The sequence below is a fragment of the Octopus sinensis genome, linkage group LG4, assembly GCF_006345805.1.
Source record: "Octopus sinensis linkage group LG4, ASM634580v1, whole genome shotgun sequence".
In the NCBI taxonomy this organism is placed as follows: Eukaryota; Metazoa; Mollusca; class Cephalopoda; order Octopoda; family Octopodidae; genus Octopus; species Octopus sinensis.
This window is the reverse complement of record NC_043000.1, coordinates 98,368,304-98,390,890: the sequence shown is the minus strand read 5'-3', so window position 1 is coordinate 98,390,890 and position 22,587 is coordinate 98,368,304. Positions and strand designations below refer to the sequence as shown.

The following is a 22,587-nucleotide window of genomic DNA, read 5'->3' as shown; positions in this document are numbered from 1 at the left end:
TTGCAAATGCTGGCTTTCAAGTTTTTAAACGCAATGACGTGGGGGATAAGATTTAAAAACCTGATAGCCAACATTAGCAACAGAATATGTAATCTGTCTTCCTCTAAAGAAATTTTCGAGAAGGCAACATCCTACTACAACAATGCGTTAGCCAATAGTTGTTACAAATAATGAAAAAAGTACCTAAAAATAGACCTAGGAAAATATTTTGGCTTGCCCCCTTTCCCTTGATGTTAAAACCATTATAGGTATAAAAGATCTTGTTTCTCTTAGACAAGCATTTTTCAGAAAATCACAAGTACAGCAAAATATTCAACAGGTGTTCAGTCATATTTATCATATAGCTGCTGCCCCTATACGTTGAGCATCATTACACACAAATACTATCAAGAGCCTACTCCCAGTTGTAACCGTCGAAACCAAGGAATCTGTCCACTCGACCAGAGATACATGATTGAACTCGTCATATATGAAGCAGAAGATGATAACAATACTGAAATGAAAAGTTACATCGGGCTATGTGAAGTCGACTTCAAAAATTGCTATACTAACCACACATATTCCTTCCGGCACAGGAACAAAAGTAATACCACTAAGTTGACTAGTCACATATGGGGTTTGAAGTCCATACACCCCATACGATCAAGAGTAAAATAGTTGAAAACGCCCCGCCATATGCCAATGGATCAAAAACATATAAGCTAAAAGATCACAGAAACTTTTCAGATCTAATAACTCCACTGCACTGCTGAATTCCAGATTTGAAATTTTTAGTGGATGTAAACATGGATAAGTTTCTGTTAGCAAATTGGAAAATACCACCCTCTCCGGATTGAGCAGCTGTACCGCAGACTCTAGGGCTCCATCCATTCATCCTTATAAATTTACGGTCAAAGGGGATATAACTCTATTTCTCCCTCTAATTTTTCTGTTTTCTTTTTCATTTTCCGGTGTTTTCATCATTCCACTTTTTACATCTTTCTCGCCTTTTCTCGTATTTTATCTTATCTTATCGTCCTATTACAGTTTGTTATGCCCTATGGGCTGAGCTTCAGGATTGCATGAAGGGACCAGATGTGTTACAAAATTCTCTCTGGGGTATTTTTCATCGCACTGAAAGTATTAGTAGCTCATAAAAATATATACTGTGTATTTTAGATAATATTCATCACTCATCAGATGATATTTTGTTGATATTAACATCACGGAACAGAACTTTCTCTCTCTCTCTCTCTCTCTCTATATATATATATATATATATATATATATATATATATATATATATATATTATATAAAAATCAATGTCTGTGTTTTTGTGTGTTCGTGTGTTACTTATAGACTCGAAAACTACTGGACCGATCCTAATGAAATTTGGAACACAAAATCCAAGCCTAGGGAGAGGGGTATTGCCGTATGTTTCATACAATTTTTGCGGGGTCATAAAGTGGGGCAGAACCCCCCATGAAAATTCATATGCTTCAGATTTTGATGAAATTTGAACCATATGTATAAGAAATAAATTTTAAAATATATCCAAAATTTTAGTCTTTTTTCATGGACCAAAATTACTGAATGGATCCTTATGATATTTGGAATATAATGCAGTGGGTATAATGCAGTATATTTGGTTTAAATTTGAGGGGTATAAAGGGGACAGAAGCCCCATGAAAATTCATAAGTTTCAGATGTTGATGAAATTTCACCCATAGCTAATTGACACAAGTCAAGAAGTATTCTCAAATCAAGAGGTATTCGCTTCTCATAAGGATTATAAAACCCCTAATGGGGGTCTTGACTCCCAAATTTTAGTCATTTTTTATGATCCAAAACAAGGTCAAAAGTACGAAATGAATCTTTATGAAATTTGGAAATTATATTCTATGCATAAGGGCGGCTGTAATGCAGTATATGTTTGAAAGTGAGGGGCATAAAAGAGGCCATAACCCCCATGAAAATTCATATATTTTTGCGGTTGATGAAATTTTAGCCATAGATATTAGACACAAATGAAGAAATATTCCTAAAATTTCAACTTCTTAGGAGATTAGTAATTAATGGGGCTTAACCACCACAATTTAGTCATTTTTCCTAAGCCAAGACGAATACAATTGTAGTCTTGGAAGCTGCAGAGTCACTCGATGATACAAGATGAGCGTTATTTGTATTTCAATGGTACAACAGTATAAGAGTTTGCTTTGAGATATACTTAGATTGTGATTTCTGCAATGGGGTGCATAAATTGTCAAATAAAGGAGAGGCACCTTTGCTTCCACTGATTCAGTTGCAAAGTGTTATTTTGAGTAAAGTTATTTGGTTGCAGACCTTCTTTGAGTCTGTTTATTATCACTGGATCACAGATAGTCCCCAGGTTGTAACATTGATTTCAAGGCAATCCTGGAAAGGCCTTTCCAGATAAGTGATTGGCTATTCAAAGAGATTTATAGATTCCAAATTTATTCTGTTCAGTTACCTACCGGCATAGTGATCATTGGTGAACTCCAGAGGTGATACTTTCATTTTTCGTTAGCGCTCACGCCACACAGTTGTTAATGTTTATTTCAGTTGGGTCACGCCCTTCCAATTGCTATAGACCCGTAATGCATCTTACGGCTGTATTGGTCACCCGTATGGGGAAGAATCCTACGTTAGGGAGTGGTAACGACTAGGGTAGTGTAGCTGACTGCTTTTTGTGATCATTTGTCTTTTAGTTTCCTCTAGCTTTGCTCTCTTTTACAAACCTAGTGAACATTCATATATTTCTGAATTCAAAGAAATTTGAACAATAGATATAAGATTCCCAATAGATATAAAGATATAAAGATTCCCAAAAATTCAACTACTCTGGTTGACTTTAAGACACCCTTAAAAGGGTCCCTAACTCACACATTTTAAAGCTCCATGTGCTCCATTTTTCAGGAGCAAAAACCTTTCAATAGGTTTTATAAGATTTGGATTTATGAATCTGGGCATAAAGATAAGTAGTATGGAATAAATATGTCATGATTAGAATTTTTGTTAGCGTGTGTAAATAGGGAAAGAACTTCCATTAGAATTCTTCATCTCCAATTTTGATGAAATCCGAATCATAGGTATTCCAGTTCATTAGAGAAAATATAAAAGAAAAGTCTAATTCTTCAATTCTATGTGACACGGGCAACGCCGGTATCTCTGCTAGTATGAATATATATATATGTATGTATGTATATTGTATATATATGTGTGTGTGTGCGCGCACGTATATATATGTATGTGTATATATATATATGTATCTATGCATATACATATATATATACATATACGTATATATACATGTATGTGTGTGTATATATATGTATATATATATGCATATGTATATACATATATGTATGCACGTATATTTATATGTGTATACACATATGTATACACATATATGTATGTGTGTATACATATATGTATACATTTATGTATGTGTGTGCATATATATATGTATACATACACATACATATATATATATATGTATGCATATACATATATATACATATACATATATATTTATACACACACACACACATATATATATATATATATATATATATATATATATATATATATATATATATATAAACACACAATGATTGAGATTTTGTGGATCGTGGTTAAGACCCGGCATGTAATTTCTTTGCAGTGTACATTGTAGAAACACTACTAAGTTAATATCCTCGTTTTATCATCCAGTCACTAGATTAAACAACATAACCTCAGGGTCTAATTATATCTGTTACATATGTTACATTGAGCAAATATGTGATTAATGAAAGTGAATGACCAATAACAGTACAATACATGCTACAAATATTCACCAGCATTCTAACTCATATGCAACTGGTGTTATTCAAAATCACAAGACATTTCATCAGCCATTCTATATCATCCCAGAAAAATAGTTGACTGCCGATATTTTGCTATCGATCGTTCAGAATACTCGTTGAAATGGCTGATGGGTTTAGATTGCGTAATACACCAATTGCGAATAAATTGTTATGCCATAGAAACATTTGTAGTATGTACTGATATATGTGTGTCTATTTATCTTCAATTATCAGTCTTTTAACCCAAAATTTATAGGCTATTATTTATAGTTTTCTTTGCTTCCGGAATCACCATTCCAAAACAAATTATTTAAGAATACAATTCTTTAATTGTATAACCATACCATGCCCCAGACAAAGCTTATATTCCTAACCCACTATTTTCCATGTTTCTATTCTACAGACAAGATAACGTGCAGATTGTTCTACGGTAACATCTTTGTTAATGAAAGGAGCATAAACACATCTATTGATTCCTTTCCACAAGTCAGTCTTAATTCTCCGAACGTATCATCAATATATTCTAAGGTGAATTACAGCTGTGTTTCTAGCCTGCCAAATGCTGATGTTTACGTAGCCGTGGTACCTTTCCATTATAAAACTATATCATACAGTGTTCAAAAGGCAAAATATTCAGGTAAGTCAATCTGTTTGAAATGTATTTCACTTCCTATCATACCTTCTAACTCTGTGTATGTGTCAAGACGTGTAGAAAGCAGACAGACCGACAGGTCTGATTCAAAATTCTGATCGCAAATATTAGCAGCCGAATCTCTGACCTGTCATCAAATAACGATGTATTTACTACAGCCTTTCTTCACTATAATAGCATACTAATTTCAAGTGATCATAAAGTTATGTTACCCACTAACTCCCTGACACAGCAGAAAATACATCAAAACAAGTTATTCTTAGGTTTCCACGTTCCCAATGCACAGCTTAACTAACATGGAAATATAAATGAACAGAAACAAATCCTTCCATTTTACTACCACTGTAATGTAAGGGACAATAACTTTACGGTTAAAATTATTTGATATTATTCTATCTTATTTGCAAGCTCAGGCAAAGTAGTCATTTTAGCATAGCACTTCTCGAAAGTTTTTAAGCAGTCAACGAAGAAGGAATATAAAAATGAATCCCAGTTAACAAAATATATTTCTACACGCATCAACAAAGGTATTCGTGTAATATCTTTATTGAATGCATTAATGAGCAGGAGTTTCTCTACCTTAAACCAACAATATAGCGGTCAGATCCTAACCCTAACCCTAACCCAGACCCTAACCCTAACCCAGACCCTAACCCTAACCCAATCCTAATTCTAAGCCCTAAGCAGTTTAAACTGGGTTAGGCCGGTCCAGACCAGATGAAACCAGATCAGACCGATCGAAACCAAATCAGATCGGTCGAAACCGGGTCGGGCCGGTCGAATCCGGTTCAGACCAGTCAAATCCAGCTCAGACTAGTTCAATCCGGTTTACACCAGTCCGTACCAGTCCAAATCATCTCACACAGGTTCAGACCGATCGATACCGAATCACACTTTTAATCAAACATCTTCATTAAACATTTTCGTCAAACATTTTCATCAAACATCAAACATCTTCATGAAGCATCTTTATGAAACATCAAACATCATCAAACATCACCGAAAATTATCATATCTTTATCAAACAATCAGACTTCATTGACAAGCATTATCAAACATCAATCAGCACCATCAAAGATCATCAAGCACTATCACACATCATCAATCATCAAATATCATCATCAAACAGCATCATCATACATGATCATCATTAAACATCATCATCGTCGAACAACCATCGTCATCGTCATCATCAAACATCATTATGAAGCATCATCAAACATCATCATCCTATCCAGACCGGTTCAGACTGATCCAGATCGATCCAAATCGGATAAGACCGGTCCAGATTGGTCCAAACCAGTTCATACTGGTCGAAACTGGATAAGACCGGTGCCAACTGCTTCAGACCAGTCCAGACCGGTCCAAAGCGGATTACAACAGTGCTAACTTACCCTAACAGGTCCAAATCGTGCCAGATTGGTCCACGCCGGATCAAACCGGTCAAAACTGGACTAGGCCGGTCCAGACCTGTCCAGACCTGTCCAGACCTGTCCAAACCTGTCACATCTATCAAACATTTGTATCAAACATTTCCATCACCATCTCCAAACTGGTTCAGACCAGTCAAGACCGGTCCGAACCAGATAAAACCGGTCTAGCACGGTCCAAACCGGATCAGAACGGTCTAAACCGGTTGAGAACGGTCCAGACTTGTCCGAACTGGATCGGACTGGTCCGGATCAGACCAGTCGAAATCGGATCAGACCGGTCTGAAACTGTATCAGACTGGTATAAACCGGGCCAGACTGGTCCAAACCGGATCAGAGCCTGTCCCTAAACCTAATCCTAACCCTATCTCTAAACCTAGCTCTAACCCTTACTGTAGATGTAACCATTGCCCTAAACCTAACCCTTACCCCAAACCTACCCCTAACTTTAAACCTAACCCTAACAGGTTCAAACCGGATCAGACGTGTCCAGACCAGTCGAAACGGGTGTGACTAGATTTAGAAAAACCGAAACTCTGCTACTACGGCTCGAAAAATAGTGACAATCAGAGGCATCAGCCTCAAATTTAGATATGTCAGGAAACAGCCACGAACGTTCAGATTGATAGGTTCCTACACGATATATTGCAAGACATCGGCCATATATCGAAGGGAAGGACTTTCGGAGGTATATTATCATCTGTTGGGACTGATATGGTCAATTAGAAGAATTTTTTTCTTGTTGGTCCCTGACAACATTATCTGGCCTATTAGCTTTGATCCTTCTGTATGTGTATTCGCATAACTCAGAGTATGTTTGCTTTGTCATTTTTTGAGACCTTTTCTAGGATATGCCCTTTACACCTTTTCCTGTTGTCACTCCGTTTTGTTGACACAGATTCCTGTGCATATAGGTATCTACTCCGTCATGTCTGTGGATGTGTTCCTTCTTAGCCAGTACTGGACAACCAGAAACAATATAATTTATTGTTTCTTCCCCATCCTCTCCAAATCTGCCGTTATTTATTGTACCATTATGTATTCTTGATTATTTCTGGTGGAAAGGCTTTGATCTTGTACTGCAATTAAAAATCGTTTAGTCTCTGTTCTGATATCCTAACTTCTTAACCAATGTTGAGATTTTATTTAGTCTGTTTCTTTTCTAATTAGCTTATTCCAGAGCTTTTCTTGTTTTCTTGCCATCGTTTTATCATGGTATTTTGTAGTTCTATTTCCAGTTTTAGCTTATATTTTTGTTGCTTCGTGGCTTTTTATTCTTCAGAGTTGTCAGGTATTATGGCTGGCTTCCTTGAAGACAGAAAACAGTTTTTTGCTTTGTATCAAATTTCTTTGGTTCTGATTTGGATATCTCCGTTGTCATATAGCGGATATTTTATAGTAGTTTTCTCGTTGTATAAGACCACTACCACCTTCAATTCGTTGTATATATAAGATTCTCTAAATTCTCTCATTATTTTTCTTGTTTCCCTGCCTAACTTGGCTAGTTCATTTGGTGTTCAGTTAAGAATATAATAACTTATAGCTGGAACAGCTAGATTATTGATGCCTATTATCTTATTTTTTTACTTTGATCGCTATTTTAAGTATCAATCTAAATTATCTATAATATTTCTTCATTATCAATTCTTTCATTTCTGCGTGTTCTACAGTATCTAGTTCATTGATTCCTAAGTATTTATATGAGTGGGTTTGGTCAAGTTATCTCATTTGATTTTCTTTATCTAGTGTAATATTGCTATTCTTAATCAGTTTCTTTTCTAGCCTTTCTTTTCAAGGCTGCTTTTGCACATTTTCTAGGCAAAATTTCATACTTGTTTCTTTGGTAATTCCATGCACTATCTGTAGCAATGTTTCCAGTTGTTTCTACAATTTGCTCTGGACCTCGACAACGGTGTTAACACGGCGACCTTTGAGTTGCATTGTCATCTTGGAGAAGGGATGGAAGCTTGCAGATACATATATTCAACTGAAACCAATATTTACACGATACCTTATATAATACATGCTTAATATACACTTATATTCCATAGGAAATTTCACAATTCAACAGGACATGAAGATTTTCTGTTATGCCAATCATAACGGCGTACGTGGAATCATAAAGCAAAATGTGGTCTTCTTAAGAGAAGGTTCGTATATTTAACAAAATTTTGGTCTCTAAGCTATAAATAAAATAGCAAAGCAAGTTAACAATAATAATGATTAATGATGATAATGGCGAAATTGAGAAATGAGATGATAATGACGACGATAATTTTATCAGCTATTTGTTACAAAGTCGCATAACTTAAAAAGCGTGTTACAAAAAATGTTTCAGAATATGTGTGAATATATACACAACCCCCACATATATATATACAGATAGCTAGATAGATATACATAACTGTATATTATGTTACTCGCTGATTTGAAGCGATGATTTTTAAATACAAACAAATGACTGAAAAATGATGACCTAACCCCAGCTAGAATCGAACCCGCAAATCAACGCTAACATGCTTCTTGCACATTCGATTGGGCCAACCGCTCCTTCATCAAGTTCGGCCAAATTTAGTTAATATATACTTAAAGTATCAAATAGTATGAATAATATTTGTAAACAAACCTGAAAGGCTTTGTAAGTTACGGAGCGAAAGCTATGGAAAACTCGTACAGTTATTATTATATAATAACTGTATGACAATATATAATAATAATATTTACATGGTATTATATATAACTTTATCTACTTCGAGATACACCGTTTCAAAAAAGAATTATTTCACATTCTATCAAAGCTTATGATGTCAACAATGTGCGCGCGCGCTTGTGTGTGCATACGTGGACGCGCACAAATAATGCAACCTACCTATGCGCGTTTTAGAAACCACCACCAAGGCTAGCTCCAATCACTTCATGGCGCTGATCACCTTCTACTCTTGTTTCTCGAAACAAATACTTATCTCCGATGTTAACTACCTATTTTCTGTATTGGATGAGGCGAAAAGTCTCCGTATCCACTTGATAGGTGCACGTTACCGGTTGGTTGACTGTTAATTTGTTTTAACCGGCAGTTTGTCATCAAAATGTTCCACTCGTAAGCGATTCGAATAACTGAATTTCCTGTCATTCCAGGGGGAAATTAACTCTTTATTGTGCGTTTTGCTTGTCTTCAATCTGGCTTGATTTTCATATCTGTAATCTCATGTAGATAATGTTTTATTTTAGCTTTCATAACTGGTATTATTTTTTTTCAAACATTATTTTGTATTTTTCTTCATTTTTCTTTACAGTTCAGAAATTTACAATACAGCGAATAACAACAACAATGCACAGTGATAACAACAGAACATTCACTTGTTACGCAAACAGTACAGCTGCACGTATCACGTATGAATGGTATGTCAATGGTAGTCGTCTAACAGCAGGAATAAAGCAAAGTACAGTGCAAAACGAATCACTGTCAGAACTTTCTTTGACAAACTTATCACGAAATTATTTTGGTAAGAAACTTTTGTCTATGAATGCATTTGATTTAAAAAGACACCAATTAAAAACTAAGAGAGAACGAAAATGTAGTGGTTACTTCGTAAATTCCTGAGTAATTAATATAACGAAGTGAATGAATTTTTAGGAATACTCGATTTGTATTTAAATATATGCTGGGAATCACTTTCCAGTATATCCAGATTGCAGTAAGGAAGACAGGTGTGAGTGTGTATAAATGAGGCGCGTGGCTCACTGGTTAGGGTATTCGGCTCATGATCGTAAGGTCGAGATATCGATTACCGGCGCGCGCTATGTCCCTCAGCAAAACAGTTTATTCCAGTTCACTCAGCTGGCAAAAGTGAGTTGTACTTGTAATTCAAAGGGCCACCCTTGTCACATTCTATGTCACGCTGAATCTTCCTTAGAACTACGTTAAGGATATGCGTTCTGTGGAAAGCTCAACTACTTGCACGTTAATTTCGCAAGCAGGATGTTCTGTTGATCGGATCAAGTGGAACACTCGTTGTTGTAACCGATGGAGTGCTAGTATATATATATATATTATTGCGCGCGCGTGTGTGTGTGTTTGTGTTGCGAGACAAACCCTTCATCAGTTGCTGATTAGATATCAAAATGATAGTATCCCTGCTTCAAACCTGCCGAACAGAATTAATGCAACCAAGGAATATTCAGGTTCTTTGGTCCAACATTGCAATACGCTTTTTCCCTCTGTTGTCCATGCAGCCACACAGCAAACTGTTTGTAGCAGTAACCACTCCAACCATTCAGAAACTTTTTTTTTGTGTTTTTTTTTTCTCAGTTTTCATCTTCCGCACGCCTATGCTATAATTTCATGAAGCATCTTCTTCGCTCTTCAAATCACGAATCACTGCACTATTATCTTTCTCTAAGTGATATGCCAGCCAGATAGGTCATTGTAGTATTAGCACAAACCTATACCATCACTTAACTATGTAGAGGGGCTGCAGATTGTTCTCATTTTTCCTTCATGGTTCTCTATGTTCTTTATAGATTATAACCAAGGTACTGCCAACTCAGCAATCAAATTTTATCAAATTTTGTGAAGTTATACAATGTCATAAGATCAGGATACTGCTTCGTAATCGTAATATGGCTTAAGAACAAAGGCACTTCTTTCAAATCTCCCTGCATCTTCCAATCCTTATCATCATTCAGCAGTTTGGAATTCGCCTTTTATTTATTTACATTCATGCATTTTCTTTGATGTCCTCAATTGCGAAATTAACTGAGTACAAAATAATTCGTTAAAAAAAAAGCAAATACAAATATCTTACAAGCCTTTTTAAGCGACAAGCTGGCAATATCGCTAGAACGTCGGAAAAATTCTTAGCGGCAATTATTCCAACACTTTACGTTCCTGATCCAAATCCCACTGAGGTCAACATTGCCTTTCAACCTTTTGGGGTCAATAAAATTAAGCAACAACCAATAGCACTGATTACACCACAACCTAAAAAATTACGGGATTTATAGTTATATCTTTTATCTTTCACTTGTTCCAGTCATTAGACTGCGGCCATATCTAAATAAATGCTCATAGGTAAAAATGAACTGAAGTCAATTAAGATAACTTGAGTAAGAAATTCAGCGATTCAGAAACTTGTCCTTCTTCAGAAGGAAATATATTAAAAGATTAATACTATGATGTTAAGAAGCAATTGAAAAATGGGAGAGCAATACTAACAAGAAGACGGAATATAGGCTTGGTGAAAGTGAAGAGAGGTGAGGAAATTTTGTTGCAGAACCAAACAAACTGAGTAGTGGTAGTTACGGTAACTGAAGAGAATAAAAGGTTAAATCATAGAAAACCATTTCAAAATAGTGAAGACTTACATACTATCACAAATGCTCGCACAGCACATATAAATTACCAACAAGGCATACATACATACATGAGCATTGAACATCACGGGTGCTCCTTCATGAGAAAAATCTGGAGTGAAGAGAAGGAGTTTAACCAAGTTACTCTATGGCTGGAAGAAATCCGAAGAAGTTATTACTCCTGAGTTACTTCCAAGACATACAACATTGATGGTGAAACTCATGCACCTGTGATCCAGAAACTCCAGTATGGAAAAGCACCTGGAAGAGACTAGATTGTTGAATATTGGTACAACATGCTAACATTCTACCGGCCATATCTTATCAATCTGTACCAGCAAGCTCTCATTGGGAACAACAGCATACCACACAGGTTAGCACTGGCAAAGACAAAATTGATCCCCAAATGCAGAACTACCCACATGGCAAAAAAACAACCGGCCAATTGCATGCCAGAACTTAATGTATAAGATATATACAGCATTTTTAAACTTTTTCCTCTAGGAAACCAATTTGTGAAACCAATAACATCATCACAGTAGAACAGTCAGCTGGGAAGAAGGGAGTCTGGGGATGTGGCCAGTAGTTGTTAACGAAACTGTGATGTCAGAGGTGCGAGAGCATAGGAGGAACCTATGTTTCAATGTGGCTAGACTAAAAGAACGCCTTTAACTCCGTTGTTAACAAAACTGTGATCTCAGAGGTGCGAGAGCATAGGAGGAACCTATGTTTCAATGTGGCTAGACTAAAAGAACGCTATTCATGGATACTAGAAGCCCTGCAATTGTTAAAGTTCCAGTGAGCATAGTCAAAGCCATAGCTGACTTGACTTCATCGTGGATTACGAGCTTGAAATTAAACACAGAGTGACTGTATTATCACTGATAGAATACATCATTGCTAATGCATATTCTATGGAGACAGAATCTCTGTGATGTTGTTTATGCTTTCTGTAAACCCCTTGTCATTCATGTTAAGGAAGTTTGATGGGCAACTCACTGGTTCATAAGGAAACAGAAATACCAAAATTACATACTGTTTCTTTGTGGATGACTTGAAACTTTATGCAAAGAATATGCATGAGATGAAAAAAAAGCCTTGACTGTTGGATTTTGGTCTGGATAAATGTTGTTATATGGTTGGGAAAAGGGGGAAAACTATAAACCAGACTAGTAACATTCCATCAAGGGTTTGACTGTTTCCCCAGTATCTGACGAGGAACGTTACAGGTACCTATAGGTGTGGATGAAAACATATCTTAGAATGGTACTTGTAACAAAGCACGTGTCACTAAAGAATATTACAGCCGAATAAAAAGAATTGGACCTCAGAACTCTCTGCATTCATAAAAACAGTGGCCCACAATGTGTTTATAGTGCCAGTACTCATACCAACATTTGGGCTGTTTGATTGGACGTTTGAGGAGATCCGAGCCCATTGATGTGAAAAATACTAACAAGCACAAATAATTTCCACATAACCTATATTTTCATGAAGCATCTTCTTCGCTCTTCAAATCACAAATCACTACACTATTATCTTTCTCTAAGTGATATGACAGCCAGATAGGTCATTGTGGTATAATTTTATTTAATGCGATCATGAAAGATTACCTCATAACATACAATCCACGATCATCAGGTAAAATTTTGAACATATATTTATAGATATCTATATGGATGTATATGTATGTATATGTATGTATGTCTGTATGTATATATGTATCTATGTATGTATAAACATATCAAATTTACTCACTGTACTATATTACATAGAATTTACATAGACTAGCGTTTGTCGAGCAGATCATATGTTACCTTATATACTTATATACTTCACTGAAATTCTAACAATTTCTTTACAATCATCTAATACTTGACCTCATATATAAAGTAAAACGAGTGAATTTCATATTCTTATGCACCCTGAATACATTTCAACTAAATATAACTGCTAGTTTCACATATCTATATTCTACAGCCATCATAACGTGCCGAACATTTTATAGAACCTTATTTATGGACGACCAAAACATAACCACAGATATTGCATCGATTCCACAAGTCACTATTAACTCCCAGAACTTATCATTATCCAATTCTGTGGTGAATTATAACTGTTATAGTAACGTACGAAATGCTGATGTTTACGCGACTGCGGTACCTTCAACTCATAAAACTGTATCATACCCTGCTGCTGTAAAAGGAAATGTCACAGGTAAGAGATAATTTTTATATTTTGCTACACACATGAGACAAATACTTCATTTACATATATATCTGGTACAAAGAAAAAAACTGAGAAAAGGTTGAAGATGCATTGAATTTTTATACGCATAAAAATTATTTGATGAATTAAAATGAGGTTAACTTTCTAACATGATGATTAAATACTTTTATTCTGCGTATTTATAAATCTGGAAATAATTATATATAAATATGTTTTCACAAAACAAATGCTTTCATGTTATAGTTTTACTGAAAATATTTTGGTGTATGTATTCACAAAGTACGTTTGACAGGACAAGTAAGCTGAAAGAAGAAGAAAGAAAAGGACCATATATTACTTCGAGTCTTTTGTATAGAAAAAGGTTTTAGTGTATACATTTTTTGTGTATTGCAGCCGAAAGCAGTTTTGTAATAGAAGTCAAGCACACACACATACACACACACACACACACACACACACACACACACACACACACACAATCGTTTGCATGCCGGGCGAAATGATAAGTACCAGTTCAGTACTGCAGGCGATGTAACTGAATTAACTGCTCCTGGATGAGAAATTAGAAAAAATGCAGCGTCCCCTCTGACAAGCCATGTCGTGCCAGTGTGTTAGAATAAGTTCGTTGAAACAGTATGATCTCAAGTTCAAATTTACGACCTCCACATCGAGCTGTGGTTGGAGAAGAGAACATGCTGAGGCCTTCGTCCTGAAGTGTACTGAACAGAAGCAGTATAATCCAATATATAGAGAAACGGAAAATGGATGGATGGGTAGATAGACTGAGAGAGAGAGAGAGAGAGAGAGAGAGAGAGAGACAGAGAGATAGATAGATAGATAGATAGATAGATTAAAGGCCAGCACTTTCGGAGAGGGGTTAAGTCGATTACATTGATACCAGGTTTTAGCTGCAACATATTTTATCGATCCCTAAAGGATGAAAGAAAAAGTAAACCTTGGCGGCATTTGAACTCAGGACATGAAGATAGACAAAATGCTGCTAATCATTTTGCCCGGCATGGTAACGATTCTACCAGCTTGCCGCTTTGGAGTAATTTAAAATTGGTTTCAAATTTTGACACAAGTCCAGTAACTTTGCGAGTGGGGATAAGTTGGTTGCATCGACCCCACTACTCAACTGCTATTTATTCTATCGACCCCGAAGGATGAGAGGCAAAGTCGATCTCCTGGGAATTTGAACTCAGAACGTAAAGTCGGAAGAAATTCCACTTAGCATTTTGTCCAACGTGGTAACGATTCTGCTAGCTTACCGCCTTATGAGCAGTTTAAAATCCGTTTCAAAATTTGGCGCACAGCCAGCAATTTCTGGGAGTTAAGTAAAGCCAATTACATCGACTCCATTGATCAACTGGTACTTATTTTATCGACCCCGAAAGAATAAAAAATAAAGTCGACGTGAGAGGCATTTGAACTCAGAATCTGAAGACGGACGAAATGCCACTAAACATTTTGCCCGACGTGCTAACGATTATCCTAGCTCGTCACCTCAGGAGCAATTTAAATATTTCCGCAGTATTTTGTGAGTCCATAAATGAATATGGGTCTAAGGAAAGAACCGAGGAAATTAACCAGTATATTGTCATCTGGAGAATTTGGCCAAATATCTTCCATAGACTGTCGCCAGATTTGTTTATTATTGATCCGATACTTGAATTTAATAAAACTCAATATTTGTTTTAACTATTCAGGAATGTTACTAATAACTGCAATTATATTCATTAGGACACTTTACAATGGTAAATGAAACGAAGATTTTCTGCTATGCTGAATACGGTAACAAAAGAGGAATCATAAAAAGCAAAACCGTTTACTTACTTGAAAGTATGTAGTCTTTGTGTAACTTACGTTAATAATTAAATATTGTTGCTATGTATTCATTTTAATATATAATATAACAGTCTGTTTATATATTTCTCATATCTTATTTGCAATATAATCTTATCTACTTCATGTTTTTTGTTTTGTTTTTCCCTGTGTGTCAGTCTTTTAAAACTACGATGTCTATTTTCTTCAACATAACTCGAAACATCACTTTGCCTGCTCATTCAACACTAAAATATAGATCATTTCGCACCAAATTATAAATATGCTAATATTGAATTTTACTCCTTGTATTAAATCTTGTATTGTCCCAAATGTGATACAAACGTAAATCATAACCATATGGTTCTCTTCTTCTCTTCATTTCTTTCTCGCTCTTCATCCTCCTCTCGTTATTCTCCTCTCTCTTTATTCCCCTTTCACTTGGTCTTTCTCTCTTTCCTCTTATCTTTCCTCCCCTCACTGTCTCTCTTTCTCCCTCAATCTGCCGTTTCTTTCTTTTTACAACTTCTTTGGAAACACACCTCCTTGACACTTTTTCACCGGCGTCAGTCAACTGTGGTTTTTCACTCCCTAAGGGAGGTTCAACGTCACACAGAATGTGATAAGACCGGTCCCTTGAATTACAGGTGTAACTCATTTCTGCCAGCTGCGTGAACTGGAACAAAGTGAAATAAATTGTCTTGTTCAAGATGATGACGCGCTGCCGGGAATCGAACGCAACCATACTACCACTGGAATATAAAGGAAATAGTTCTGCCTCGCACCCTCCCTGCATGATGAAGTAATACCTCTTTAAACCTACAAAATACTCTGCATACACTAATCCTCAGAAACTTCGATAATCTTGAATAGTCACTTCATATGTATAACATTGATAGAGTGATACTCCTAGGACTAGGATTATTTTACGGCTCATGGTACACCAGTACTATATTACCCCTTATCTGTCTCTCTGCTTCTAACACTACTACACTAGTCTCTACATTCTTCAAATCATTATTGAATCAGCTCCACTTAACACCGTCTCACTTCCTTCAGTAACCCCAACAAGCACATAAACAGACAAACATGCGCATCAAATTGTGTGTGCATGTGTGGGTCTGTACGAATATATGCATGTGTATACTTACATGTGTGCGTGTGTGTTTTTTTTTTTTCAAAATTTTTCTTATTAACTTTTTGTTTTACTCTTTTTTCAGTTGCCAGATTTTCAATACTTAAAATAACTACTAAGCAAAGTGTTAACAGCATAACCTTCACTTCTCGCACAGACAGTAATTTAACAAATTTAATACATAAATGGTACTTTAATAACATTGACATAACAACAAAAATGACACAAATGATGGTAAATGGAAAATCGCAATCCGAAGTGACCTTAAGTGATTTAGAAGAAAACAATTCAGGTAAAAATTCATCTACATAATTTTTTTCTTTTCAGTTTAAAATCATTCGTTCAAAAGAAGCAGGAAATTAATTTGATACTTGATTAGTATAAGAAAAACCAGCAGGAATCACATATAATAAAATGTATATGAAGTTGGTATTTGGAGATTGAAACAACAGATGGAGAGAGGCTGAAAGCAAGACAAGTTAAATGTGAGAAAGAGTAGAGTAAAAAAAGTATTATACTTGGAGAGCAAATATGTGAGTTTTTGCAATCCCAAGATTTGCAAATGTTCTTATCAAAATGAAGATGCAAATTTTCGTAGTAAATTACGCATGAAATACATTTATGAAGGAAAGTAACTAGCATGTTGTGTTGACTTTTAAATGGAAGTTCACAAACACCTAAAAGAACGCTAGCATGCGAGCGTGTGTCATGTAAGTTGTTTTCTTGGTGGAATTTTATATACAACAGTTAATCACAAACAAAGCAGATCACTAGTTTTTTTTTTAATACATTTAGACAAAAGAAGATATTTTGATATTTAATTCCACATTTATATTCATGCATATACGTATATATGTATAAATATATATTATATATATATATATATATATATATATATATATAATATATATATATATATATATATATATATATATATATATATATATACACACACACCCTTAATTAGCACCCTTGATTTGCTCTTCACTCAAGGTATGTGCTGTCACCTAGTGGCCATATCTCGAACTATGCTTTGTTGCGAGTTCACTGTTGCGCAGAACGATGACGTAACTTTGTTTGCAGAGCAGTTTGAGAGTCTACAGCCTTATGATGTTGACATAGCAGTGCAACAACTTGGAGTGTGGATGCAGACAAATCTTCCTTTGTTTAATAGATATAGGTAGCGCCTCGCAAGGACCGAAATCACACCATACTAAGTTTTCTCATCGCGTAAGACGTTTTGAACAGCTCATAGGTTAATTGATTTAACCTATTTAATGTAGAAATTTGAGAAGTGCTAATTAATTTCTGACGCAAGTGTATATATATATATTTATATTTATATATAATACACAATGGGGCAAGAACGCAAAACATCCAGACAACTAGGTGATACAAAAAGGGGCAACAAAACATCCAGATAGACGATGCAAAAAAACAAGGATGGGTCAAGAACCAGATCATCCTCGCAATTTCGGCTGATTAATCTTTAGGCTTTAAAATGGCGCAAATAGATAGATAGATAGATAGATAGATAGATAGATAGATAGATAGATAGATAGATAGATAGATAGATAGATAGATAGATAGATAGATAGATAGATAGATAGATAGATAGATAGATAGATAGATAGATATGTCTTGACTAAAGAGTGGTTCAGGCCATGTCTAACTTAATAGCACCACCTGATAGGATTACCTAAATCTTTTTTAAGTCAAGATTTGTGGTATCATGGTTCATTCAAGTAGGGAGTTCTTGCTGAGTGAGTCTTATCCGGGTATAAGTAGCTTATCTGGTATTCCTTGAAGAAATTTGTCCAAATTCCGTTTAAAATTGACGGGATCCTTTTCCTCTTTGATCTGTTTCGGACAATGTTAAATGGGGCAGGGCCTGTTAAGGAAAATAATTTTGTTGCAGTGTATTTATGTGTTGTGATCCTGAATTGGGTAGTGATGTATGACCCGTGGTCCTAGCCTTGGATAAATTCTGAAACTAATGTTGAGGTCGTTTGGGCAATGCTGGTAGTATATTCTCCAAGTCACAGCGGTACTGGAGAGAACAGGGTTTCAATGCTCTACTACGAATATACCGCATTTGTAATACATGTTTAATGAATCCTATTTCAAGTCTTACTTTGTTTACTCTTATTGTTCGAAATTTATATTTTCTGTAGATACGATAACATGCGAAGTATTTTATCAAACTTTGCGAATTGATAAGAAGAAAATATACACATCCATCTCATCCATACCACAAGTTACCGTAAATGTCTTTCCAATGTCACTAGTTGGTTATTCCGTGAACTACAGTTGCAAAAGCTCCGTAAAGAATTCTAATGTTCACGTCACTGTGGAATACCCCGGAAGCAGTAAATCTTACACAAATGTATCAAGCTATATGGGTAAGTTTAAGCATATTACTTGATTATCTATATCCACGTACACTTATAAGTTTATATTAAGCAAATAAAAATGCTGAAGCCTACCTAACTTGTTTGCATGGTTATGAAGTTCACTTCGCTACCATGTGGATTGGATTTCAGTCTCAATATACAGCACGTAGGACATGCTTTTTACTCCAGCAAAAGGGCTGACCACTTCCTTGTGAATGAATTTAACAGGTGGAAACTGAACGGAAGTCTGTCATGCATCATCATCGTCATCCTCAGCGTTTAACGTCCGCTTTCCATGCTAGCATGGGTTAGACGATTTGACTGAGGACTGGTGAACCAGATGGCTGCACCAGGCTCCATTCTTGATGTGGCAGAGTTTCTACAGCTGGATGCCCTTACTAACGCCAACCACTCCGAGAGTGTAGTGGGTGCTTTTACGTGCCACCGGCACGAGAGCCAGTCAGGCGGTACTGGCAAAGACCTCGCTCGAATCTTTTTGCACATGCCACCGGCACAGGTGCCAGTAAGGCGACGCTGGTAACGATTACGCTCGAATGGTGCCTTTTACGTGCCGCCGGCAAGGAAACCAGTTAGCCACTCTGCCAACGATCACGCTCGGATGGTGCTCTTAACACCCTACTACGCCAAAAGTTAGTTCTCTCAGATTTACTTTAAGCTCTCTCACCTTTATCTGAAGGTAATCGATAGCTATTGAGTTTCTAATGACAAATTCCTGGTACAAGGACTTGAAACAGGTATGTGGATAATGACGCATTGAATCGTAAAAGCCCTTTTTTAGATTTTTGCTTGCTTGAATTTAAGGAATGTTCTTGTACATATTTTTAAAGTAGAGATATAGTATCTTCATGTGATCACAGCAATACCAGTTTTTGACACTGGATAAACGTTTTGTGAAAGATTTATGTAAGGTTATCTTTCAACTTCATAAATATTACCTAAAGTTTGAGCAACTACAATCATCATGATTATTGTATTAGGGTATCAGTTTAAGTGTCGTGTAGTTAAGTCTACTGCTAGCGTTTTCTTACTTTTCTGAACAAAATTAACTTGTGATTCGAGAGTCTTTTAAGAAATATGTTACTATTTCCAGGACGTTTCCAAATGGTAGATGACACAAAGATTTCTTGTTATGCTGAAGGTGATGGACGGAGAGGCATAATAAAAGAAAAAATGGTTACATTAGCAAAAGGTTTGCATTTTTCTGTCTTTACTTTTATTCTAATAAGCTTAATTGATTCAATTTTTATATGTGTAATATACATTTTAATTACATGAAACAATATTTCCTTCTCCACAGAGATGTATCGTAATCTTTAGGATTACACTACAATGTGTTCTATCTCAAATAAGGCCACAACTTTAGCCCTGCCACCTATCGCCCTCTTGAACTCACTTCATTGAGACAACTTTTTGCAATGAAGTTCTCAAATCTCCCTCCCTAATACACTTTCTTTCTAGCTCTCTTTCTCTCTATCCCCCTCTTTTTTCTTCTCTCTCTCTCTCTCCTCTTCTTCCTCATTAATTTCTAACAAAATCGTTTCTGTAAAGGCGGATTCACTGTTACACATCTGTGGGCTCTTTCTTGAGAGGAATTGAGTGGATGAGGTGAAAGCAATGTTGTCTGGCATGCGAATCTTCTATTGAAACTTCCTGCCTATGCGCTTCTCTTGTCTCATTTCTTCGTTTTGTAGCTTCCAATCAGATCGTACTATTAGCACGTTGCCTTGACGGAATTCTTTATCTTTCATTCTGTCTACTTCAGTGTGCCCTAGGATTTGGTTTTGTCCCCGACATCATCCTATTAATCACTTATTTGCCACCGCATCCAACAACACCCACATTTACGCAGATGACACCACTTTTCATTCTTCCCTGACATTTCTTATCCTTGCATTATCTCGTTTCCTAGACTCCACACACCAAACCCACACTGACTGTAAACAAATACCTCGAAAGTATTCTCCAGTAAAGATATATTGTCCTTGTTTCATTCAATATCAAGAAAACACAAACTCTTCACTTATCAAAGCATCATCACATTAAACATCCCTTCATCAGAACCTTCAAAGTCATTCCAATTGTTGGCTTTCAATACCAACAGGGATCTCTCTTGGTAATAGCGAGAGTTATGTAAAACATATCCTTTACATAACTAGGACCACATACTGGCTCTAACAATGACGATACTCTACAAATCTAAGGATAGGTCCACAATGGGAAATTGCTCTCCCATATCTAAATTGAATTTATTTCCTATCCCTTAGGAAACAATATAATCTATATAATAATCTACTTGTTAGTTTGCCCACCACACTTTAGTTAGTTAGAGAGTTGGAGGTGAAGTGAGTGAGGGGAGGAGTGAAAAAAGAAGGGAAAGTAGAGAAAGGTGATTAATATTAATACACATAGGCTAAATGTGGCACGTGGTCAATTGACAGGAGAGGCGAAGAAAGAGAGAAAATGAGGGAAAGGGAAGTGTTAACGACGTGTGATAGGCTGGGGAAGGAATATTTATTACATGGTTAAAAAGTTGGCTGAAGGGAAATGTGAAGAAAAAGAGGTGATTAGGATACAATATTTTGCAGAGCGTGATGTTCTGGTGGTGAGGTTAAAGTGTTGTCATGAAAAGTGGTATGAGGCCCACTATAAAGTCAGACAGTCAGTCGTTGTAGCAAGTCAGTCAGTAGTAGTAGAGTCGCTGTACGAGTTTCTCAGTTGGAGACAGTGTCAGTTACGTGATATATATGAGTTCGAGTTACCGTAAAGGTAGACGTTTCAAAGTCATTGTCTTGCGGAGCTACAGCGACAGCACAAAAGACTAGCAAAAGATGATAAGACGCGGAATACCGCCACAACATATTAGGGACGACAAGAATATTACTGTGCCCACAATAACATACAAGTGGACGGGGAAATTATATTGCTAGAAATTATAGTGGTGGTGGTGGTGGTAGTGGTATGTTGATAGGGAAAAGTTACAGGGAGGAGATATATTAAAAAGGAAAAAAAGACAACACCGGTGGAGACGTTAGAAAATAAATGTAGACGAACGTCAAGCATATTTAAAGAAAGCTAAACTATGAATGCTATAAAAATACAAATCATCCTTTCTTCTTAAATTGTTCTTCATTTTTCTAATTCCGTGGAATTTACACGGTTCCCACTAGTATAGGTTATTCGTGTACAGAAGTGGATTTAATGGACTATTTGTTCCTTTTTTTATATTAATGTCAACCTTATTCTTGTGTCAGTAGTGTTTCACTCGCAGTCAGTTCCATTGACTTCTGCTATGTTGAACTTTGGCGAAAGAATGGAACGTCACACCATCTCATCTCTTCGTCCACAAAGCTAACCGTGAATGTAGTGAAACCTCACCATCCTGGGTGCTTAAATCAAGGCTGTGAAGTCGGAGTCGGAGTCGAAAACAATTAAGGGGTAGCTGGAGTCAGGGTTGGAGTCGGTAAAACTATACCGACTCCGACTCACAATATCTTTATTCTTTAATATAAACCAGTTATAACATATAGGCCTACTCAAAGTACAATCGTATGCATATTCTTTATGAGATATGTAGACCACAATCACTTAATTACATAAAGAGGAGTCAGTGTCGCATGTCCCAATATTAGAGGAGTCGGAGTTGTAGTCGAAGTTTTTTGTTTTGACTCCACAGCCCTGGTTTAAATACCGAAGATGCTTGGT

General features: G+C 36.2%; 1 protein-coding gene across 1 annotated transcript in view; it reads left to right on the top strand.

Moving 5' to 3' along the window:
• The window catches only part of LOC115210917, a 68,041-nt gene that overhangs the window by 28,136 nt on the left and 17,318 nt on the right, over positions 1–22,587 (top strand). Inside the window, exons 16-23 of the mRNA XM_029779701.2 lie at positions 4,253–4,486; positions 7,983–8,081; positions 9,225–9,434; positions 13,264–13,500; positions 15,256–15,354; positions 16,557–16,763; positions 18,646–18,873; positions 19,976–20,074. Of these exons, the coding sequence (XP_029635561.1) occupies positions 4,253–4,486; positions 7,983–8,081; positions 9,225–9,434; positions 13,264–13,500; positions 15,256–15,354; positions 16,557–16,763; positions 18,646–18,873; positions 19,976–20,074 (1,413 nt within the window). The remainder of the gene's footprint in view (positions 1–4,252; positions 4,487–7,982; positions 8,082–9,224; positions 9,435–13,263; positions 13,501–15,255; positions 15,355–16,556; positions 16,764–18,645; positions 18,874–19,975; positions 20,075–22,587) is intronic.